The following is a 25,089-nucleotide window of genomic DNA, read 5'->3' as shown; positions in this document are numbered from 1 at the left end:
TACCATTATTTAACAGAATAAGATATTTGATATTCTTAAGATTTCCCAGCAAACACATTATATAAATGTTATATACTTAAGCATGTTACATGTAATGTATATGTTAGTTGTAATTTCCCACTCATAGATGTAACATTTTTAATATTACATATTCACGTTATATTACCTGTTATATTCCGTTTTATTATAGCAATGTAACAATTATATATATTGGTGTTTGCTGGGTTAAATTATCATTAAGAACAAATAAATATTAATGAATCAACAAAATGTTTTACATTATAGTTACAATAATATATAGAAAAAATAAAAAGATTATTTGACATAATTATTTTCAATGAGAGAATTAAAAGATAGAAATATTTTAAAAAAAGTTAAAGAATTTGACATTTCATCAATTATCACTATACCATTATTTAACAGAATAAGATATTTGATATTCTTAAAAAAATTACTTTATCACAATAAATGAAATTTAAGCTATATATACATATTTCAATAATATACACATATATATATACATATATATATGTACAGGGTATCTGACATAAGGTGTCACACCGAAAATATACAGAGATGTTCTTATTTGGAGACAATTTTTCCTCGGTAAAAACCTTGAGACGTCAATCATTTTCGAGTTAAAAGCGATTGAAAATAAAGGGTTTTTCGGAAACTCAGGCTTGTGGAAATAAAGTATTAACAAAATCACATTCTATCTCCAATTAATTTCAAGTAGAGTTTACTTTAATAAAATTTTAATATAAGGTTTAGTTATAATAATGGCAAAAATTAGGAACATGCAAAAAATGATGACTTCCTTCGACATTTTTGTTGAGAAAAAATCGTCTCCAAATGACAAGATCTACTCGTATATTATCGGTGTGACACTTATATAAAATTGAAGTTTGATCAATTTAGACTTGTTCATTATTTAGGACGCGACGATCGGCCAATCACAGTCGAGGACAGTTTATGATTACGACACGGCCATCTCAATCACACGTGAACGCTGCTTACGATTATGGTGTATCGGTCGGCCTATCACAGCGCGAGTTTACAATCTTGAGATATTCAAACGCGAAATTTCTCAATTGCGCGCCCAAACGGATCTTCGGATTCCCGGTCGTGTCGGTGCTCCGAGAACAAAAGCGTAAAATTGAAGAAGCAACAGCAGACGGCGATGATGAAGTGCGACTTTGAGGAGATGGTTTCAAAGATCGAGATTACGAATCTAAATTCGACGCATCTCCTGATAACCTTGCCTTTAGGTAATAATGAATAAGTAGTTGGAATAATTTTTATATGCGAATACTCGTTTGTTGATTTAATAAATAAAACTTACATTAAAGAGTTAACATGTTACGTTACACATAGCATTTACTTGTTTGTTTCTAGTAGGAATATATAACGTCGCTTTACAATACATATGTGGTTTATGTTGGATCTTGCGATATTATTATCAAGGTTTGCATGGAGATGTTATTTCCCTTATCGCTATGCACCGTTTGCAAGCGATTTTATTAACATCGGTGGTCTCTCTACAGAATTCGAGAAAGATACTATACCGGTAAGTCTCGGCAAAATATAAATGTATAATATTTCTGCATATCTAGCTCATGATTTAATGATGTTTTGTTGCAGTTTCATTCATTAAAGCAATTGATGGGTGTATTTCCTGCTGGTAGTAAAAAACATTTATCTGCACCATGGGTAAAATTAATGATCGATCCAGTATGTATAACAATTAGAGGAATGATTGAAAAGCATGATAGTATAAAAACATTAGTCTGTTGATACACTCGAATTCATGATTTGACAAACTATGCGTCAAATTGTGATACTTTGTGATTTTAGAATTTTTCTTATATATGTATACATATTTTTATCATGTATTATTTATTTACAGAAATCTTATATTATCGACTTTTATCCAGAAGATTTTAATTTTGACTTAAATGGAAAGAAATTTGTATGGCAGGGCGTAGCTCTGCTTCCATTTCTTGATGAAAAAAATTATTTAAAGCTTTGGCACATTATGATAGCTTAACGGAAGCAGAAAGTGAGTGATATAAAAGTACATTTTAATGTAATTCCGTTTTAATTGATATTTCTTCAAAAATTAATGTTAATCTGTTGTATAATTTTTTGAATCATAAGTTTCGAAGATACTAGTCGTACAGAAACAAAGATTTTATATAAGTGTTGCATTGAAGCTTGCTAGCGTTGCATCAATCTTGTTAAATTAATATTACATTGTTATTTTTAGAAAAGAGAAACATTCTCTGTGGTGATGACAGACTGTACATCGGACTAGGGAGCAGCAATTATAAGTTTATAAAAGATTTATATATGAATCACGTAGGATCTAATAATGAGGTTGAAATAAGCATAAATGGTATGCGAGGCACTGTACGTACTCTTAGCAGATGTGTGAGTGACAGGAGCACGTTGCCTTCACCTGTCAGGTTTGCCAGTTAGGAATAATGTCTATTGGTTCGTATATATTTTTTATTATAAACGAAAATATATAATACAAACACAGTAGGATACGGATAGCTCGTTGCATATTTTTATCAAATATCGCTAATGTCATTCTATATGTATTATATTATTAAATGACACGCAGTTATAATTAATTAATGTTACGCGTTTGACAGCATCACATGTGCAATTGCATTTGCACAAATGTGCGACGATTGGGTATTGAAAAACTTTGGCGAGTTTTTTAATTTGTGCGATAGATCGATCGATGAATTCAAAAATTCGCGCCGTTTTTTCTCATTCAAAAATTTTCTTTCGCCGCCATCTTGTATAATACTTATTCAGATACCGCTGTATCGTTAACTAAAAACGTAGTATTATTTAGCGTAATTATAATTTTGTGGACATTTTCTTTAGAAATGTTTATTTGTTTCGAATAGTGTCAAATACCGGGATCCTATAAGTACAGTAGCAGTCATGTTTTCCTCGCTCGTAAACTGAAAGGGGCTAAGAACCGCCGCGCTTTTTGAAACCGCAAGATTTCGAGGCTATGAATCGCAATAATGGGAATCGGTGGAAGCCGCAAATCGGTTTCACTCGATCTTCGCAATCCGCTTCGTTAGGACAGGCAGGACACAGAACGCTCGAGTAAGTATATCATTATTGTAATTAGTAAGTCCTATATCATGAATATAAAATAGATGAGTTTCAAAATTTTAATTTCTTATATTTATTTCTTGAAATTCTACAATTATATTTCGTCGGATTACATAATGAAGAATTTTGTTAAGAATCCTATTTAATGTTAAAGAAAGATTTGGTGCTTTTTTTATAACTAATAAATTAAATTTTCATGTAAATTTTGTATAACTTATATGATCATTGCAATCATAGAATGCAAAGCATGTCTTTGTGAAGAATCTATTGTATGTGTATTGCTACTTTTTATTATAATGATGAATAAAATGACTAAACTTCGGATTATATGCAAATTGCATATTTATTACTATATTATGAGAATATTCTTTACATTACATTATATCATTGTAATTTACTGAAATCTTTGCAGGCTCTTGGACAGGCAGTAAACCTGTAGAAAATGCACGTTACGAGGCTTATTAAATGCGCATACAGGGTGTAGGAATTACAATACGAATGCTGCTGATAGTACAAATGCAATGTTAATACCCAAGGTAATATTTTCATTTTTTTCTGACAATATGATACATTTCTGTACGTTTGAGAAAAAATCGCGTTCTTTAATCATATATTTTATTTGCATATAATTGTAACTTGTATATCTTGTTTTCATTTTTATATATTATTCTGTTGAATGCAGGCATGGGCGCCGCGAGGGGGGTGCAAGGCGGTGCATTTGCATCCCCCTGGCTTTGTTCTATAAAATAAATGGGGAAGCAACAGAGAAAATATTTAGTAAAAAAAAATCATGTAATATAGAATAAAATCAATTATAATTTTTTTAATTGAACAAAAATGTGATGATTAAATATAACTATTTGCAATTGTAAAACTGCAATTCTTTAACTATATTAACAGATCTGCAATATAAAAATTAGAATTTTTCAATTATTAATGCATCTTTATTAAGATTCAATAAATAACATAAATGATGTTAACAATAATATAATTATAAACTAGGGAAAAAACTGTTTTTCCAGTGCATCCTCTTTAGGGTGCATCTCCCTAAAAATAATTCTGTCGGCGTCCATGTCTGTGATTGTGTGATCAAATTCTCATATACATTTCGTAAAACCGTCCGAGAGAAATACAAAAATGTCGTGAATTAACGATATCTTTCGATCAATTTATTTCTAAAGTGTTTATGGTAAGTAAATTTATTTAAAAAATCTTTTATTTTAAATCTATATTTCTCGCCCATAAAATAATGATAAAGATTAATAATAAAATATAAATAAAATATGAATAAAATATATAATAGGATAGAATAAAAAAATTTGAATTTATTTTTTTATGATAAAAAAAGGATATAAAATTTTATATTATTTATATAAAATTATTTCAAAAAATTTCTTAATTATAGTTATTTAATTTTTTGTTTTTTTTTTTCGATTCTGCATATATACATTGAACTAATAATCAATTTATGCATTATCATCATAATTATTGAGGTAATTTGCATCCTCATTGAAGGAACTTGTTATCTCATCTACTTTTTCTTGTTCAATAGGAAGATCTTGTTTGTCTTCGCTTTCCTGTTGTACAATATAAATATTTTTTACATATTAAATATTATAAAGATATATACATGACTTAGGAAAATCGATAAAATGTGTAAAATATAGTCCATACTTTCATTTTCAATTTTTCCCTATTGATCAAAAGTTCAAAATCACGTTCTTTCTGCTGCATAATTCGTTCTTCGCAAATCTAAAATTTATATTTCTTATTTATATAAAAATACATCTATAGTAAATTGAAATTCTTATTTAAAATAAAATTATGAGTTGTTAGAGAATCACACAGATATATATCTTTCTATCATTGAAAAAAGTTGAATAAAAAAAGATTATTAATTATTTTTGTGACATGAAATATAACATCATAAATGCGTAAATAGATTCAAAACACTTAATTATGACTCATTGATACAAAAGTCATCAAGCATTCAATAGTACAAATTATAACATACATTACATATAATGAAAAGATTTTGAAGTTTGTTCATTTAGTTATCAATTTTGTAAGCTGAAAAGAGGACTTAAATAAAAATCAAAATTTGTATTCGACATCAATAGAATTTTTCAATTAATAGAAATCGAGCTAAAATTTACTTTCTATTATTTTTCTATTATCTTTTATTATCTTTATTCTTATCTATATAAGTACATAAATTAACACACAATGTAACTTTATATTTTTTTATTCTCGTATATATATTCAATGAAAAATTCTTGTATTTTTTTAAATTAACTGACCTTAAAATGAAGTAACCAATGGCCCAAATATTCCACGGGATCAGTCGGTTTCTTTGCCACAATTTCGCAAAGAGCCTGGATCAAAGGTTTGCTCAAGACTTTTCTTAGATAGACACTATTCGGTGACAAATGTTCATCAGACGACGAATCGTCGAGTGTAGAGGAATTAATAGAATCGCTGTTTTTGCTAACTTCGATCTTTGTTCGCCATAAATCTCGCAAATTATCAATGTCGTCATCGGTTAGATTTAAAGCTTTTAAAAGTCTGAGAAGACAAAGAGGTTTAAAAAAGAAACTATAAGAAAATAACATGTGGAGGGATAATGAGGATTTATTTTTTAACATCGTCTTTTTATGTTATTTTAACACTTATTTATACACTGTAAAAAAATTTATTAACTTGACTAAATCTTTCAACTAAATATTATTTTGTTAATTGAACACATAAAAATATTTAAATTAAATGTAACATATTAAATCTAACAAAATGTATATTTGACTTAAATACTAATATATGTTTAATTAACAAAATAGTGATTTAGCTGAAAGGTTTAGTCAAGTTCACAATTTTTTTGCAGTGTATCGCATATGAAAGTAATTCCTCTTATAATATTATTTTAGTTAAATATATATATATATATATATAATAAATATAATAAATAATACAAATATAAATATAATAAATTACAATTTTGATTAATTAATACAAAAAAATAATGTATCTATGCAATTTATGAATTTTTAATTAACCTGACGTGTTCATCCGTAAGACCAGTATTAATCAATGTCTCGATGAGATTTTCACTCAAACCTTTGTCACGCAAAAATGTCGCAATGCTTTTATCTATTTTCTCGTCCCTTTCATCGCTCTCTGTTTCTTTTATTTCCTGAGTCACTTCCTCTATCTCTTCTATTGATCTTTCCCCCAACTGCTGTTCTTCATTCTCTTCATCATATACATCTTTCTCTAATTGCTCTTTTAAAACTGTGTCATCGCTAATTTCCTGCATATTTTAATAATTCCTTCTATAACATTCTGAAGTATGTATAAACATAGAAAAATTTTATATTTGTCACTAACTTCTCATAGCATTTGATTAAAAAATGACTAGAATTATTTAGAGAATCTTAGGTAAAATATCATGCTTTTATTCATTAAAAGTTATCTGGACAAAAATAATAAAAAAAAAAATAATTTTGTGCGAACACTAGAATAAATAAATAATTATGTAATATATAAAAATATTTTTCCAAAATGAATTTTAAGTGACATTATCATGATGTCATCATGAATTTTATGTTCCATGCATCCTTGGGGACACAAATAAAAACTCGCGATACAGGAACTATTCTCGTACCTTAAAATTATCGTTCTAATACTTGATTTAATTTCCTTTTCTTTTATTTACGATTTTAATCGCGATTTTTCGGCGACTTTTCGTTCTACGCGCGATTCGCAAAAAATTCGCGCGGATTAACGCGACGAAGACCTTCGCCGCGTTTAACGAACGGATGGATCATCCTGCACTTAAATTTGCATAGTTGCCGAGCCATTTGCGAGCCGTGTATATACGCATCGACGAAGTCGCGTACTCGTGCACCGAGAGAGCGAGCCTCAATTTCTGGCCGTTTTAGTTACATAAGAATTAGCGTAATGCGCGCCAATGCGTTTTCGCGCAGCCATTGTAATTTATGCATTTCTTGCGCAAAGGTTCGTCGTTTCTCGTTTAGCCGAATGCCGCTAATCTTCTTAAGACTCTGACAATTCCGCATTGTCGCGTTATTTAGGACAGGACCACGATTTTCGTCTCTATATATAACAAAATTTATATTTAGCTACTAATTGCGAACAATAAGTTCATGAATATCGCGAAGAGATATTAAAGATGTTATTTTTAAGCAACAGAAAAGTTTGCGCGCGTGTAAGCTAATTTTTATTGAATAATCACTTGCATTTTTTTCAAAAGCATATATGTGCAAAAATTTATTTATAACTTTTGGTACTTGCAGCTTTGATTATTTTTTGTACAAAATTTATACTCTTTATTAGCTGTTTTTTTAATCAATCGACTTTTCATATTATTATGAAAATTGTTAAACCTGTATTTTTATGTGATAGTAGAAGTTGGCACTTTATAACGAAGTTTAACGTTGTTGATCTATCGAGCATTTAAGTCAAGTAGGTGAAAATGGGTCATCTCGTAAGCTATTCTATTAAAGTACATCGCGACACTTGATAATTCGATTGAAAAAAGCGCGTGTGCGATAAGGAAATTTTAATTTCTTCGCTTAGTTCTTCATAAGACACAAAGAAAAAAATTGCGATCTATATAAAAAATTCTCTTGACATGAACAATAAATAATTAAAATTCAAATTTTATCATGTTTGATAATAAACCGAAAATTATCATACTGCATGTTAAAAATATCATAAATGATTAAGTTGGATTAAAAATATTATTAAAATTTATATAAAATATTTTATACGTTTATCACTTTTTTAGTATCTATTCTATTTAAAACACTTGAAGAATCATAAGTGTTTAATAATTTTTAATGTATTTTAAATTATTGAAATTTTACTATAGATTTTAGTAAAATTAATCGAACATATTTTATATCTTATTGTAGTAGATATTAATATTTTTATTGTACCTAATAAATATACTGAAAAAAAATTATTGAATTCGATTAAATATTTATTTTAATACTGCTTAATAAATCATTTATTCGAAACTAATGATATTGATTTGATGTGAAAAAATATTTATTTGATATAAGAAAATCCTTTCAAAATAAATAATCATTTGTTTCAAATAAATGATTTATTAGGCAGTATTGAAATAAATATTTCTTAATTTAATAATTTTTTCAGTGTATTAATCAGAGAAACTCATAAAATTCTTTCAATACCATATATTGTCCCACGATTAGCATGATTTTCATGATAAATTCTAAGAAAATATTCTTTCTATGTAGAAATTATTTTATTGCAATGCGAATGAACATTAATATAATATTTATCTTCAAAACGTGACTTTTTATCATCAAGGTCACGACGTTACTAGGCCGATCGTCAAAGGAATAAAAGGATTTGATATACTTTCCGTATCAATTGCATCGGGATCAACCCCTAATTATTTTCAATAGAGAGTCTCATTGCGCCGCTGGTCTTGAAAGCCGGCTCCATTATACTCGCGTACAATGCTCGGATTATGGGATAATAAAGTTTAATGATTTCAAAAGATTCACGGATCCTTACTATCTCAAATAAGAGCCTAAAGCACCGACGTTATTTCTATTATATGCCGATTTATTTTGCATGTATTTCGAAGATTATCGATGCAAAAAGAGATCTCGCGTTCTTTTCCCTCTCGTTTTTATCAATTTCAACGAGACTCTCTATCGCGAATATTAACAAACTTAACTGAATAAAGTTGCACGATAAGAACTCTCTATCTTATCAGTTTGACGATGTAATCAGTATAGAGTCGAGGTGTAGTGTGGGATAAATAACGTTTTCGCATCCGAATTTCTCGCGGAACGAAATGAGATAATTGTCGATATTGGTTGAATTTACGAATATCATTTATTTGTGCATACACTGTAGTAAAATTTGTGTTTTCTTGTTAAAAACGGTCCCCGTTAAAATTTTTGTGCTAAATATTTAACTCATTCATGTGTTAATTTAAAATATTGCTGTTGTGTTAATTGAACTTAAATGTTAAATTATTAAAATAAAAAGGATGTAAAAATAACACAATATACATTTATTTTTAACAATAAATATTTTTTATTTTACACAATAAATATATTCTGTTTTAGTGACACGATATATCTGTTCAAATTTGCAGAAAAAATGTTGATTTTTTATCTTATAATATAAGTGGGAATGATAAAATCTAAAATTAATATATTTTTAATTAATTTTTACATTAAAATTCTATGTTAATTTTACACAAAAAAATTTATTTTAAATTACTTGAAGTTTTGCATTTATTTCGTGTTAAAATATTAACACAGTATATATGTCTCCATTGAACATGTCCATATTATGTTAAATTAACAGAAAAATTTCTGTGGACCGTTTGGGACATGTGATATCTGTCAAATTTAACACAATTTTTTCAACTATGTAAGTAAATAAATATGTTACGCGTAGTCGTGGCGTTTCATTCGCGATGTCATCGATCGAAATACACTCGGTGAAAATGCAGATATCGCATTTATTGAGATTGCTGCCTTATTTTGCTAATGTCAGGCGATAACCGTGACACAAGAAGAATATCAACAGGACAAAAATTACAGAAACGATCGTTCGTAATAGTTTTTGCACATTTCTATGCGTTATCGATTCAACGTACGAATATTGTGCATTACATCATGCGAGTAAAATAGTATCGCAGCCTTAAACTCAGTGTTATCGCAGAGTCTTCTTTATTTATGCCGCATTTATTTAACACGCATACATATTTAATAAAATTTGAAAACTATTCTTCGAGATTAGAGATATGGAATCTTTAGAAATTAAATATAAATAATTCTTTTAAATATTTTATATGAATATAAATAATTCTTTTAAATATTTTATATATATATATGAGAATATGTTTAATTTTCTTAATGCAAAATTCGCGTCTGTACTTTTACTTGCAACTTTTCTTGTGTAACTCTCTAAGCCAGTTCTACTAACGCCTACCTATGCGATAAAACATGCATTCTGAGTTTAGAAATGTGCGGGCTTGCATTCAGTCACCATTAGTCAGCATTGAGATTTAATTATTAAATAAATGTTTGATAAGAAGACTATTACAAAAATGACACTTTATTTATATCAAACTTTTCTTCTACGCGGAGAGAATTTTCTCTTAGAATTTATCTTGAAAATCATGGAAGAATTTTATAAGAATTTCTCTGATTAAATATTTATCACAATAAAAAATATTAATATGTACATACATATAGTAAATTTTTTACTATTTTTATATAGTAAATTTTACTATTTATATAGTAAAATTAATCGAATATATTTTATATTTTATTGTGGTAGATATTTTAATATTTTTTATTGTGATAAATATTTAATCAGAGAAACTCTTACATAAAATTCTTTTAATATCATATTCTCACATAATTTTTAGGGTAAATTCCAAGAAAAAATTCTCTCTGTGTACAGATCGATTTATGAACAAAATAATTTAATTTATATTTATGTAATCTCTTCTTATTTTTTATCTCCCAATTTATTGTTGGTTAACAACTTCTACAAAGCTCATTATCTCTGCTTATTAATTTTCAGGTTAACTAAAAAAAATCATAAGTAGAACGATAAAATGTTAATTCTGTATAGATTAGCGTAACAAATTAGTACAAATTTTTAATGAAATCTTAATTAATTCACGACATTAGCTATGTATAAAAATAAATGCAATTATATGCGATGAAGATATCTCTGATGAGTTGCGTTTTAAAATTTACTCTTCGGAACAGATGAGTAGCATTTGATTAACCAATCGAAGCAAAGAAATTTTTATCGCTTTTTTCTGTCTTGATCGATCAATCGAACGCAATTCGTAAATAATTAATTAATAATAATTAAGAATAATAATAATAAATAAATATTAATAAATATAAAATAAAATAAATATTATTTTTAATATGATTATTTTTATAAATATTTATAATATATTTATAAATATTAATATTAATATTAATAATAATCAGGGTTGGGTAAGTTAATGATTTTTTTAAAACTAAGTTAAGTTAAAGTTAATTGCTTATAAAATTTAGTTAAGTTAAAAGTTGTATGAACAAAAAATTAACTCAGTTAAAGTTAAGTTAAGATTAAATTAACTGAAGTTAAATCAAAAGTTAATTTTTAAAAACATTTATATTAAATTAGAATTTTGTTTGTTAGTTCTTTTAAAATTTATAATACCAAACAACAAAGAAATTTTGATTTTTATATAAAAATATATTTTTTGGTAATTACGACAATTGATGACAAATGAACATAAAAATTAATACAATACTTTATTTAAAAAATAATACGTTTTTAACTTATAAAAAAAACAATAATGTATTCAGAGATAAAAGAAATTTAACTTAGGAAAAAAGTTAATAAGTTTAAGGTCAAAACTAACTAGTTGAAGTTAAAAATGAATACATTTTAAATTAACTAAGCTAAGTTAAAAGTTATTAACTTTTTTAACTGTTAACTAATTAACTAGATATTACCCAGCTCTGATAATAATTAATAATTTCTTTAAATCGCGGAACGCAACCCCGAAGTTTGAATGTTCCGCATCGAGCGCGCTCGGCTGATATCGGTCGCGGGGCAAAATTCGCGCGCGACCCGAAGTTGGCCGAAGGCCGCGCGACGGCGGTCGAAGCTGAGCGTCGACGCGGCGGAGCCGGCCGCAGTTCGCCGCAGTTAGCCGGCGTATCTCGTAGTGGTAGGATGTTTTCGCGCGTCGCTCGCGCTTGCCCGCTCGCGAAGTCGCATATTGAACTTTGATTGTCGCCCCTCGCGTTTTCCCATAACGGATGTGATCAGTTTCGTGAAAGTGTCTCGTGCTCGATTGTGCCGCGTCTTTGAAGACGATCGCGGTATAGTCTTTGACACGTCACGGCGACAGCAACACACACGCACTTACGTAAGTACAATGACTTCGCAGCGAGTTTCTCGTCTCGGGAGCCTAGATTGAAACGCAAATTTTCACCGCGTCTTATTCTCGACGGGATAAACTGTGCGTCTTGGCAGACGATGTTATTGCTGCATCAAGTGTCACTCGCGTATGCACTTATACGTGCGTATATAAGTGCGACAGGTTTTCGACGAGTTTTTCAAACGCGCTGACGTGTTTCAAATTAAAGACCGTATATCTTAAACACGGAAATCGAGTATATATTCGTAGATTTAATATTAGCATAATGATCCGGCACGTTCGCGATAAGTTCGCCCGCGGCTTACAACAAAAACGTGACCGTTGCAAGTCACTTGTTACCGTCATACCTAAAAATTGCCAATGAGATAATATGATAAAGCTCCGGGTATACGCTTATATATATATATATATATATATATATATATATATATATATATATATATATATATATATAAGCGTATAAATTCCTCTTCCGTCTCATAATTCCAAACGAGGCGATATTTGATTCATTCTATTCGTCGAATGCGCCCGCGAATCCTTGGCCCGCTTTATTCGTTCGTAATCAAGTTATTAATGATTGATGTAGTGTCGCAAATATTTATATTGCAACTCTAACCACCCACATGCGATGGAATCCATTTCGGAATGGCGAAATAATTTTTGAATACTTCTTCGATCATCTCGAGTAACAAGATTCTATTTTTGGATGACTCGTTTCGAACGACCTCCTTTAATGAAACCTCCCCGAAGTTTAAGAATCGCGTGTACGTCTCGCACTCGTATCAACAATCGCATCTACAAATTTTACGGCTGTGATTTTTTTAGGAATCTCTAATGAAGACCATCAATCGATATAATGCTTGTTCTAATAACACTCAAACACGAAACGCGCGTCAATATCATAGTGTTGCATCTGCATTTAACAGTTGCTCTTATCTACGTTTTCTATTTATCAGAATTGATGAAAAAATTTCACTCAACGCGAGAGAGAAAGAGAAGCAAAAAGTAAGATTTTTTTCTGACTTGTGCTGGCATTCAGAGATTACGCTATCTGTATTAAATAAGAAGAAAATATTTTTTAAATTTACGATATCAAGCACAGCGCGTGTTTGAGATGCTGAAAAAAATTATATGAGGTATGTCAACAATAGTCACGATTTCATAGAAAATGCAGAGATAATTCCTTATTTTTTTTTTAAAGAACGTGACTTTTTATATCAATTTTATAAGCTTGTTTTACAATTGAATCTCTAATCAGAAAAAATGAAGATAATTTTAGAAATTTTTTTTCGAGCGCATCCATGATAATTTATTCGGAATGAAAGGAAAATTTCTCTTGGAAAAAAGAGAACCGCGACATCCTGAAGAAGAAGAGTCATCGCCGAGCACGTGCGACATAATTTCGTTAAACGGTTCCCGAGATCCAAAAATATATCGCCGGTGAAATAGAGCGGTCGTAATTCTGGGTCGTAGCCAGAAAATCACGTTTTCACGCGCGAGGCCAGATTATCAGTTTCCTACTTTTACAAAGGCTTTAACAAAGCCTCCTTATGTATTCTGAATTGACTTTCAACTTCGCTCACACAATTATGATGCGATATTTTTTTATACCTTTATGAGTTGATTTTATCTGTATTGCGATTTTTTAAAATTATTTAATACTTTTATCAATTATTTTAATAATATTTTATTAATATTTTATTGATAATTTATATTAATATTTTTTTTAAGTTTGCCTAATGCTCTGTTTAATGTGTAAGTTACGATACATCACTATTGAATACTTTCTTTGAAGTATATATATTTGTTATAATTTTTAAAATTTATAATTTTTAAAATTTTTAATTTTTGTCATTTTATACTATGTGAGAAATCAACTTTTCTCTTTCTCTCTCTTTTCTTTTGTTCTGAATTTCGGAAAAAATATAGGATACTCGATAAAATTCGAGAAAGATTTTTTTATATAGAAAAATATCTTTAATTTATTTATATATATATATATATTTTTTTTATTATTTTTATCGTTGGGTTTACTCGATTTTTAATCAGTTCACATTCCAGTGCGGCGTCAAATGACCGATGAAAATAAGATAAGTTGCATTGTCGTCCGGGAATGGGACAATGAATCATTGTGGTTAAACTTGGATATATCGCTTCTTTAACTTATGCACAGCTGGCATTTAAATGTGGTCGATCGCAGTTATTATTTTTATTATTATTCAATTCGACTTTCAAGGACGATTTACCGCCACGTAAACTCAAATGTAAAATACGAAAACATAATCTCGCGTTTACCAATATACATATATATGTGTATATATATATATATATATATATATATATATACAGAAAATCTTTTTGTTAATTTATTTTAGCTTCGTTGAGGAAAAGAGAAAAAGGGGTACACGGTTTCTCGTATCGAAGAATACCTCTTTTTCCATCGAAATCAGCGATCGATTCCACACGTCATCGTGAAGTGTAGCGATTAAATAAAATGTGGGGGCACACTCTCTTACTTATGCCAGTGAAATTCTCGTCAACAACGATAAAAAGAGAGAAAGAAAAAGATTAGATTAAATCCCCTCCGCGCGCGATCGACTTTGCACGGTTACAGAACTTTGTAATGACTTTGGCGGTATTTCGCGCCAAATACGATAAATTACAATTAGGTCACGCAACAATTATTCGGAAAATAATAGGCGAAGACAAACACGATGGTCGCATCTATTTCTCGCGTAAGGAATTATATATAGATATATACTCAACTCGTCACGCCCGAGCAGGGTTGGGTAATAACTAGTTAATTAGTTAAAAGTTTAAAAAATAGTTAAAATGTCAATAACTTTTAACTTAGTTTAGTTAATATAAAATATATTAATTTTTAATTTTAACTAGTTATTTTTGACCTTAAACTTAAGTATTAACTTTTTTCTTAAGTACTATAATTAAAGTACTATTAATTTTTATGTTTATTTGTCATTATAATTGTAATTACCAAAAATTATATTTCTATATAAAAATCAAAATTTCTTTGTTATTTGTTATCATAAATTTTAAAAGAATTAACAAACAAAATTCTAATTTAATACAAATAATGTTTTGAAAAATTAACTTTTGATTTAATTTCAGTTAATTTAATCTTAACTTAATTTAATTTTTTTGTTCATGCAACTTTTAACTTAACTTAGTTTAAAAAAAAAATCATTAACTTACCCAACCCTGATATTTAGTATGCCTTCTCATTATGCTCGTTACGTTAGCGACACGCTCTGGTCGCTTCTCGCAAGTGGTACGTGCCACGTGGTGCATTGTGGAGCACAGGGTATATGAACGACAAGGGGGGAGGAGTAGAGGGAGACGATGCATGTTAACTCGATACACAAGGAGATCTTTTTCCAACGCCGAGTTGCGAAATCTCGCGGCATCGCACAGTTACGTTATAATCGAGCGATCGATCGATCGATCGCTTCTGGCGTCCGATAATCTCTGCGTAAGTATACAGAGCATTTCGGAGTAATTTTATCATGCTATTGTCTGTCTATGAATTTCGACCAGTGTTTAGAATTGAATTTCAGGGATGCAAAATATATCTCAGGATTTAATAGAACCCTGTTCTCTCTTTGTCGAATTTATCGAAACATTTCTAATATTTTTAATAGTTTCTAATGTTTTTAATTAATTTATTTATTTATTTATTGTATTTTATTTTTATTTACTTATTTATTTTTATAATTTTATGATAAATTTATATATATTTTATATATTTTATAATGCGTGTGTGGCCTACTTACAAAGATTATTTATCAAACCTATCATTGTAACATCGATGTAGTTTACGATTGATGATGACCTTCCTCGATATTTTTGTGAATTTCAAATTCCATATTGGGCAAAAAATATCTAGAGTTGAAAGGTCATTGTGTTTATGTGTGTGTGTGTGTGTATGGCATATCCTGTGTAACTGAATTGCTCGTCGGATTACAAGGCGGAACGATTCAGATGACTATTGGATAATCGCATGCCTTATAAAGTTCACTCAGGTTAACGCATTCCAAAACAATCGCGGAAGATTGTATGTTTAATCGAATGCTTTTTATAACGAAATTCGTATTTTGCCAAAATAAAAGTTTTTTAAAAAAAAGATTACAAAAAATTACACACACACACACATTTTATATATATAATTTGATCAAGCTTTTATATAATTCTTGACGTTTAGCATTGATAAAAATATTACTTGTACTTCATTTTTAATTAAAAAAAATAGAAATAAAAATGTAGTGTGTTTCGCAAAAAAATTGTTATAATTTTTTTTGATACTAAAACGAAAAGAATGTAATATATAATAAATATATAATATAATATATAATAAAAGCTTGATAAAATTTTCATTTTTTTTCTATCTGGCAAAAATATGTACACTCTTGCTGTACTCATGCATTTTTCTGAGATCATCAAAGATTTGTATTCGTGAATGATTCGCGTGTGCATCAGCAATGACAACGCAACGGCAGGTATTATTAACATAGAACCTTCAAATACGTATTTTCCGTTCTATCGTTAGAATAGATAATAGAACATGCGAATCGTATTTGAAAGTTACGCATGATCGAACGATTCCGAATCGCGTAGGATGAACAAAACGAAGCGCGAACGCAGACAGCTAATTGAGCTAATTGCATTTGTTAGACATTATTTGCACGCGCATTTTAGTGCCGCGTGCATTCGTTCGTTCTTTCGCCATCTCTTAAGATCCACGAAGATCTATATTTACACTTCCTAAAAACATATGATCTATATCTAAACTCGATTTTAAATATTTTAAAATGTTTTATTAATATTTCAAATCATTTTATTTATTTTATTTTTATTATTTATTTTATTTTGTATTATTTATTTTTAATATTAATATTCTATTATATTAAATATTTTAAAAATCAAATATTGTTATTTCTCATATTTTTTCTCGATTTAAAAGATTTACAGTTGAAAAATTTCTGTTAAATTTGACAGATATCACATGTCCCAAACGGTTCACAGAAATTTTTATGTTGATTTAACATAATATATGTTAAACACACAAATACTGTGTTAATATTTTAACACAAAATAAATGCAAAACTAAGTAATTTAAAATAAATTTTGTGTAAAATTAACATAAAATTTTAATGTAAAAAAAATTAAAAATATATTAATTTTAGATTTTATTATTCCCACTTATATTATAAAATAAAAAATCAACATTTGTCTGTAAATTTGAACAGATAAATCGTGTCACTAAAACAGAATATTATGTAAAATTAAAAATAGATGCACATTGTGTTATTTTTTCTGTTGTTTTAATAATTTAACAGTTAAGTTCAATTAACACAACAGCAATATGTTAAATTAACATACTACCTAATGTGTTAAAATATTTAACACAAAAATTTTAAAGGGAACCGTTTTTAACAAGAAGACGAAGTTTCTTACTGTGCTTTAAAAAATGGAGAAAAAAATATATCATCACCGAGACAGAAATAAATATCGAAGTGTCATTATTGCACTGCGTAATTGAAAGGACAAGAAAAAGACATCTTGCACACAGCTATATACATTATGCAAACGATATACAGCTGCGCGTATGTAATACAGTGGGCGATTAGACATCTCGTTAACCGGGTTAACAGTGACGCGTGTGTGTTTATGGCCTTTTACTGTCGCCGGATTAATTCGTCGTCGACTTGCGGCGGTATCGGACGTTCTGCTTCATTTCAGGTCATTCAATTTGAACCCGAACAATTGTCACAACGATCAAAGTAAACGCACGCATGCAGCAATTATATCGTTTCAAATCGCTCTTCTGTCTCTCTCTCTCTCTCGTTCATCGTCTACGATCAAACCGCTTGATAATAATTAATTGCGAATGTGCCGAAACGAATTTCATCATTCTCTCGTGATTGCAATTATAGTGACGTAACGAATTAATTAAATAAAATATTAGCAATTCATATGAATTGTACATTGTACTTATATATAACGTAGTTACATTTTTTATCATATTTTAAATATTCAAATAAATTTAAATATTCGCGCAAATAAGTATAAATACGTTGAAGGCGTAGTTTTTCACGTCACACGTGGCGATACTTGAACATTCTTATGCGCATTTTTAATACGGAATATAAATAGCCGATCCGATCAATCCGGATTAATATTCCGGCGAAATTAGTTTGCAGATCGCGAGGTCTGGATGGGCGAAGCTGTGACGAAAAATCGATGACCTGTGCACGAAGGGGGTTCCCACGACATTTCACCTGACATCTCTCTCGAGACGCCGATCGAAATTTAACGGGTGAATCATGTCGACCCAGAGGCTCAGACGACCCAGCGTATCGATCTACGATTATCCAGAACACTTGAATCCATTCAATGACGACACGAATTCTCAATTGCAAGTACATCACGACAACACGTCAAAATCGTCGAAGGAATCCAAACACAAGTTCTGGACGTTTGGCAGAAGCCGAAAGAAAAGGTCGAACAGCTTCTCGATTAAATCTACTTGGTGAGTGATGATTGAATAAATATTTTTAAGACTGTATGTCTCGTAATATATTAGACGTGGAGATGATAAAGAGCTGATAAAACGTGGAAATGATAAGAGGAGCAATAATGCGCGAATAGGGAATACAATCCCGGCTACTTTTCTAGTTTCGACAATTCCTGGATTTTCGGGATCTTTAATAATTGTCTTTTAAATATTTGTATATCTATTGAAAACAATTTTTATTAATGATAAGTTGTGTGTGAATTTAAAATAATTTTTACTGACTTAATTTAATTATATATATAATTGTTTAAATATATTTTGCATATGTTTGTTAATTTTCATTCATAGATCCGCTCATTTATAGATCCTACATATATTATTTATTTATTTTTATGTTCGATAATATTTTTGTTAGCCGCACAAGTTATTTAATTACATGATTTGATGATGATCAAAAATTTTAATAATATAATAGTTGCTAGTTTAACAACAGTTATAAGAACTAATTATTAATATAAGCACATTTTTTGTTTCAAAGATTAATTTAAGTTTCTACAGTTTAAAATTTAGAAATGTAATATTAAAAATATAGTTTTGATATAAATGCAACATCTAAGTTTTTAATAAAAAAAATATATTTTTTAAATTAAAATTATTTTTTTCAATCCCGGAATATTATTTTACAAATCCCGAAATCTCGGGATCGAACACAGTTGAAAAATTTGTGTTAAATTTAACAAGTATCACATACCCCAAACGGTCCACAGAAATTTTTGTGTTAATTTAATATAATATGGATATGTTAAATGGAGATATAATATAATATGGATATGATAAATATTGTGTTAATATTTTAACACAAAATAAATGCAAAACATCAAGTAATTTAAAATAAATTTAGTGTAAAATTAACATAGAATTTTAATGTAAAAAAACTAAAAATATATTAATTTTAGATTTTATTATTCCCACTTATATTATAAAATAAAAAATCAACATTTTTCTATAAATTTGAACAGATAAATCGTGTCACTAAAACAGAATATTGTGTAAAATTAAAAATAGATGCACATTGTGTTACTTTTTCTGTTGTTTTAATAATTTAACATTTAAGTTCAATTAACACAACAGCAATGTGTTAAATTAACACATATATTTGTTAAATATTTAACACAAAAATTTTAACGGGGACCATTTTTAATAAGAAAACACAAATTTTCCTATTGTAAAGATGAGGTCCAGGATTATATTCCATATGCACGAATCAAAGTCGGCGAATATTTCAAAGTTTTCGTCGCATCAGGTTTATTGAACTTGAACCCGCTCGTAGTTTTAGATTATCGATAGCACCGCTACTTGGCGAATGTCCAAAGGACAAATCTAGACTATGCATTAAAATTCCAACGACGTGCATCGTGTCCGGTCAGCATATAGTTCTTGTTCATGATTTTTACAGAAGAAAGTCCGAAGAAAACATAAATCATCAGTGAAAGCTGGTTCCGATATTATGAAAGATAACTCTGGCATTCTTTCTTTTTTTTTTAATTTTGAATTGAATCTATTCTTTTTCTAAAATAACGGGAAAATTAATTATTCGCACAATTATGTATATTGCATGAAAGTCGTGCTACATTTTTTCTCCTGGTGGTCCGAGAGTCATTCTCGCATTATTTACGCGGCTAAAAATACTTTCATTAGAAACGATGAGAGTTCTGGTCTGATTGGCAATCGGAATTATTCGGAATTGAACTGCGAGAAACCGAAGAATCTGCGCTGTAAAACGTGTCGAATCGAAAGTTGAAATTATAAAACACATCGGAGAGTAACGCGGAATAGGACGAATACAAGTGCGCTTCAAATTATCCTCGGCAAAGTGGAAGTGACATTAAGCGGGAGAATGAGGATGAATATAATCAACGCGCCTCTAACAATAGCGAATAGGACGATTTTCATTGTACGTCGTGGTTTTTTTTTTAGGCAATTTGTTCTTTGTTTTTTTTCTTTTTCTTTCGCGCGAATAAATCTATTATATATATGTATCTTTCTCGCGACAGTGTCGCGATAGATAAAATAAGAATGCGTTTGTATGACGTCATAGACTGCTGATGTTGTATGTATATATATATATTTTCGATGACTTATGATTATTTTTAAATTCAAGTAATCGTCGTTTAATTCTATTTGACTTGAAAAAAGTCCTTTGGCGCAAATCGGCAAAATTTTTTTCACGTCTAGTTGTATGTTAATTTGTTGATTATGAATTTTCCAGGATTGGGTAATAACTAGTTAATTTTTAACTTCAACTAGTTATTTTAAATACCATTATTGTTTTTTTATAAGTTATAAACGTATTATTTTAAAATAAAGTATTATTAATTTTTATGTTCATCTGTCATCAATTACCAAGAAATAGATTTCTATATAAAAATTAAAATTTCTTTGTTGTTATAAATTTAAAAAATTAACAAACAATCCTAATTTAATATAAATAATATTTTTAAAAATTAACTTTTGATGTAACTTTAGTTAATTTGATCTTACTTTAACTTTAACTGACAATGAATTAATTTGTTGTTTATGCAACTTTTAACTTAACTAAATTAATTTTATGAGCAACTAACTTTAACTTAACTTAATTTAAAAAAATAATTAATTTACCCAACCCTAGAATTTTCCGATGTATGTGTTCTAAGTATGTCAAACGACGCGGCTCGCAACTTCATCATCATCACGTGCGCCTAAGTAAGTGTTGGATCCGTTAAGGAGCCAACGCGAAACGCGATTGTTATTATCGTCTATACTGGCAGAATCAGAGCGCTCCTAAGTGAATGACATAATCAGTATAATCATAAACATTAATCCTAAATTTTAACTAAACGCCGTCCACACTTTTCTGTTATATTCATTGTCAGTATAGGATTAGATTAAATAATAAAGTAAAGCGCGATATCAAACAGCTGATACTGTCAACATTCAGTTCAATGATGAATTCGATTTTCGTATTTTAGGAATGGATTATTTGGGAAGCGCAAGGAAGTTTCAGAACCGGTGGAAAAACGCTCGATCACAACAGGTTTGTTTACCCAATCAATTAAACTCGTTTATAAAGTATATATTTTGTATCTAATAAACCAGAAAAATAAAATTAAAATTATTAATGTGAGATAATATATGATTGTTATAATAAATGAAAAAAATTACTTTCTAAATTATATTATAGCTTAAATCTAATATATTTTTAAAACTCTTTATAAGTATTATATGTATATATTTTATATTATATATATATTTTAATTAGTATTATATACATTTTCAAGTATTTTTTAAAATTAATTTCACATATTGTACATATTTAAGACGATCTGAAAATATAAGCTCTTTAATCTCAGATTGGAAATAAAAAGCGGAGCGTTTGCGTAACCGATGATCGCGTAAAATAAAATGCAATTTATCACGTGCTGCAGTTTCGACGACGTATAAAAGAGAGCCTTACGACAGACCAGCAGTACCGTCGCGTTTTTCTAAGGATCAACAGGAATTCGATGAAGCCCTAGGTACTCTGACGAGGAGAAGGAAATACACTCTCGATAATAATTCCTCGAGATACAGCTCGAATTTGACGGTGAATGGTGATCCCGCTAAGATCTACGATGGAAATCCACAAGACACCACGATGTCTATCATGGGTGACGATCTCACACCAAAGCCACCGGTCCGAAGGTGAGCTTAATTAAAGACAGAATTAAATTATTATAAATATATTATCATATATCAGTCGATATTAATTTATATGTATAATTATAGATATAGCAAATATAGAAGTTCTAAATCTAAAAAAGAGGAAAGATGTTAAGATTTTGTACGATTAAAAAGTTGGCGTACAAATTAGAAATTTTATATACGGGAATTAAAATTAGTGTCATTAATCTATGACAGAGATACGATTTTAGGAGATGCATTGAAATTGTTTTCATTGAAATCAAAATCATAATTCGATAACTTTGTTCAGGTTCGGACAGGTAAGCCCGAGGTCGACAGACAAGATACCACCTTTGGATTTCGAGGAAAAACATCCGAAGCAAAACGGTGACCTTCGTGACAAATCGGAAAGAACGCCGGTTCCACCTATGTAAAATTCTTTATTTCTTGTTTTATATTAATACGTGTGATAATTCGAAGTTTCAGTTGTTGCGCGAGTATCATTTAAATAAAATTAAATAAACTTAATTATAAAATTAAATTATTACATTAGTACATTATATAATTATCACATTATTTAATTTATATAAATTTTTATATAATTATTATGAATTATACTTTAAATATAAATTTATAATAAAATTAAAGAATGTAAATAATTAATATATAAATTAAATTTCGATAAAATTGAGTTTTTTCTAATAATGTAAAATGTAATAGTCCTGTTTGTAATTAAACATTTTACTAAAATTACATTTGTTGTCTCAGGCGAAGGTTCGGCAATAGATCGTCGCAGAGGTTGAACGGAACCACGTCGGACCTCGAGGAAGATCCGGCCAACCGGTCCGGTGTGAGCTTAAAGGACGAGAACGAGAACGTGCCTGAGGATTACGTCTTCAAGCGATTCAGCCAGGATGCTGTGAGAAAATCGAACTTGTCCATCAACAGTTGCGTGTCTGTTACCAGTACGGCGAGCACGTACGGACGCAAAAAACGTAGAGCGCCGCAACCACCAAAACGGAAGGAGCAATTGGACTCTCCTTTAGTATGTATGGAAATGGAACTTGATAAATGGATATAAAATTTGTCGCAAAATATATAATTGGAATATTAATATTTGTAATTATAATTATATATAATATATAAAATATATAAATTATAATATAAATATGTATATTGTAAAATATAAATTATAATATAATTATAATTTTTTATAGGAGGGTGATAGTTCTCAACCAGAGAAGAAAACAGTAAATTCTACGCCAGAGAATTCGAATCAAATCGAACTTCAGATAACCGAGCCTATCGACATTACCAAAGCCACGGAAAACATCGACGAGATGACGAAGAAAAGCTGCGAGGAATTGAATGAAAAGTCGCCACAAAAAGAAGAGAAGGATAAATTATTATCGAAAGTCGAGGATACATCATCCGACGATATTGCGAAGAGCACTGTGAAGGACGAAACATGTGACGTTTTGAAGGATTGTGCGCCTGAAGTGAACGAGAAAAAGGATTCTTCGGAAGAAAGATCAGCTCCTAATAACTCTGATGAAACGTCAGAGAAAGTCAAACTCGAGACGCAAATGGAGGAGAAATCAAATAAGGAACAATCGAATATTATCACCGAGGATCCTATCGAGAAAGATTCCGTAAACATAGAGTATAATAGAACATCCCAGGAGAAGCTTGAGATCATCAAGGATATCGATCAAGAATCTGATGAAGTCTGTTTGAGAAAAAAGGATTCGTCCAGCACGTTATCGCGATGCGACAGCTTTTCCGTGAAGGAGGAGATTGAGAAGATCGAGAAGCAGATTAAAGCTCTGGAGAGCAAGCAACAAACTAGCAAAGAACAAGAAAAGCTCGACGATGACCAGGTGACGAGCACCCGGTTGTCCATCCAGGAGAATCGCCGGCACTTCTTCGAGAATATGGTGGACGATCCATCCGGTCCGGTTAAATTAGAATTTAAGAAACTGCCGTGCGAGCAAAAGGACATTCATGTGGTGCGATTGACAGATCCTCCGGTACCGATGGCGGCACCCCGGGACGCGGTGAAGGTGATCGAGTTGCACATCTCCGAGCCGATCCGACACAGACCCGAGCTCCTAGACGAGGTGAATCCCATCCCGAAGCCTCGAAGACACAGCGCGCAGAGTCTGAGAGACGCGTCCGAATCCAGGCTCGTGAAGAACGGAAACAAGAGTCCGGAAGACGATGGTAAGAGAGGATCCTTTTGAAATTTTCGAGTTTTCGTTTACGACTTTCGGATTTACCAGTGAAATTTAATTTTTGTGATTTTTTACGCGCAAGTGTATAATTATCTTTAGCTGTAAACTTTGATGCAATGTGAGAATCTATTGTGAGAGTCTATACAGACGAGCTATCACTCGAAGGCTGTATGCAATAATTACGCGTCTTCGCTTCAGACGTTTCGACACATGACGTTTCCTTGTTCATTAGATTTATTGATGATTTCGTACTAACGATGCATATCCTTCTGGGAGAGAATTCAGTGCAGAATTCTTGCATTTCTGTCATGCTATTATAGTGAGTCTTACGTTTTCGATATATTGCGATATATTACTGTGAAATGTTTTAGGTTTAATTTTCATTATTTATTAATATGATAAATAAAAAGCCTAAGCCTCCTATCGTAGAAATAAAGTTGAAATAGTCCTATCCTGTGATAAGAAATATAATCCTACTTTGAGTCCATTAAAAACGCAATAACTGAAATAAATCTATA

The 25,089-nt window shown here is 30.0% G+C and overlaps 2 protein-coding genes across 4 annotated transcripts; one reads left to right on the top strand and one right to left on the bottom strand.

Moving 5' to 3' along the window:
• Nucleotides 1-1,407: 1,407 nt before the first annotated feature.
• On the top strand, nt 1,408-24,992 carry LOC114928965 (uncharacterized). Of its 3 annotated transcripts, XM_029300334.2 has the most exons (12): nt 1,408-1,567; nt 1,642-1,731; nt 1,907-2,059; nt 2,267-2,493; nt 2,922-3,129; nt 3,551-3,674; nt 18,318-18,653; nt 21,647-21,711; nt 22,103-22,358; nt 22,648-22,767; nt 23,106-23,382; nt 23,555-24,992. In XM_029300334.2, the coding sequence occupies exons 7-12, from the start codon at nt 18,448-18,450 to the stop codon at nt 24,578-24,580; spliced, it is 1,950 nt and encodes a 649-aa protein (XP_029156167.2). In that variant the 5' UTR covers nt 1,408-1,567; nt 1,642-1,731; nt 1,907-2,059; nt 2,267-2,493; nt 2,922-3,129; nt 3,551-3,674; nt 18,318-18,447; the 3' UTR covers nt 24,581-24,992. The 3 variants fall into 3 exon arrangements, with proteins under 3 accessions (XP_029156167.2, XP_029156166.2, XP_029156169.2); XM_029300333.2 differs by lacking the exons at nt 1,408-1,567; nt 1,642-1,731; nt 1,907-2,059; ... (1 more) ...; nt 2,922-3,129; nt 3,551-3,674 and adding an exon at nt 11,861-12,094; XM_029300336.2 differs by lacking the exons at nt 1,408-1,567; nt 1,642-1,731; nt 1,907-2,059; ... (1 more) ...; nt 2,922-3,129; nt 3,551-3,674 and adding an exon at nt 15,529-15,596.
• Nucleotides 4,042-6,507, bottom strand: LOC146722475 (uncharacterized). Its single transcript, XM_085484703.1, has 4 exons — nt 6,189-6,507; nt 5,439-5,703; nt 4,813-4,890; nt 4,042-4,715 (listed from the first exon to the last, which is right to left on the bottom strand). The coding sequence occupies exons 1-4, from the start codon at nt 6,446-6,448 to the stop codon at nt 4,605-4,607; spliced, it is 714 nt and encodes a 237-aa protein (XP_085340829.1). The 5' UTR covers nt 6,449-6,507; the 3' UTR covers nt 4,042-4,604.
• Nucleotides 24,993-25,089: the final 97 nt, after the last annotated feature.

This window comes from Nylanderia fulva, unplaced genomic scaffold, assembly GCF_048542155.1.
Source record: "Nylanderia fulva isolate GAGA-0341 unplaced genomic scaffold, ASM4854215v1 Scaffold31, whole genome shotgun sequence".
In the NCBI taxonomy this organism is placed as follows: Eukaryota; Metazoa; Arthropoda; class Insecta; order Hymenoptera; family Formicidae; genus Nylanderia; species Nylanderia fulva.
This window is presented reverse-complemented; position numbering and strand designations above follow the sequence as displayed.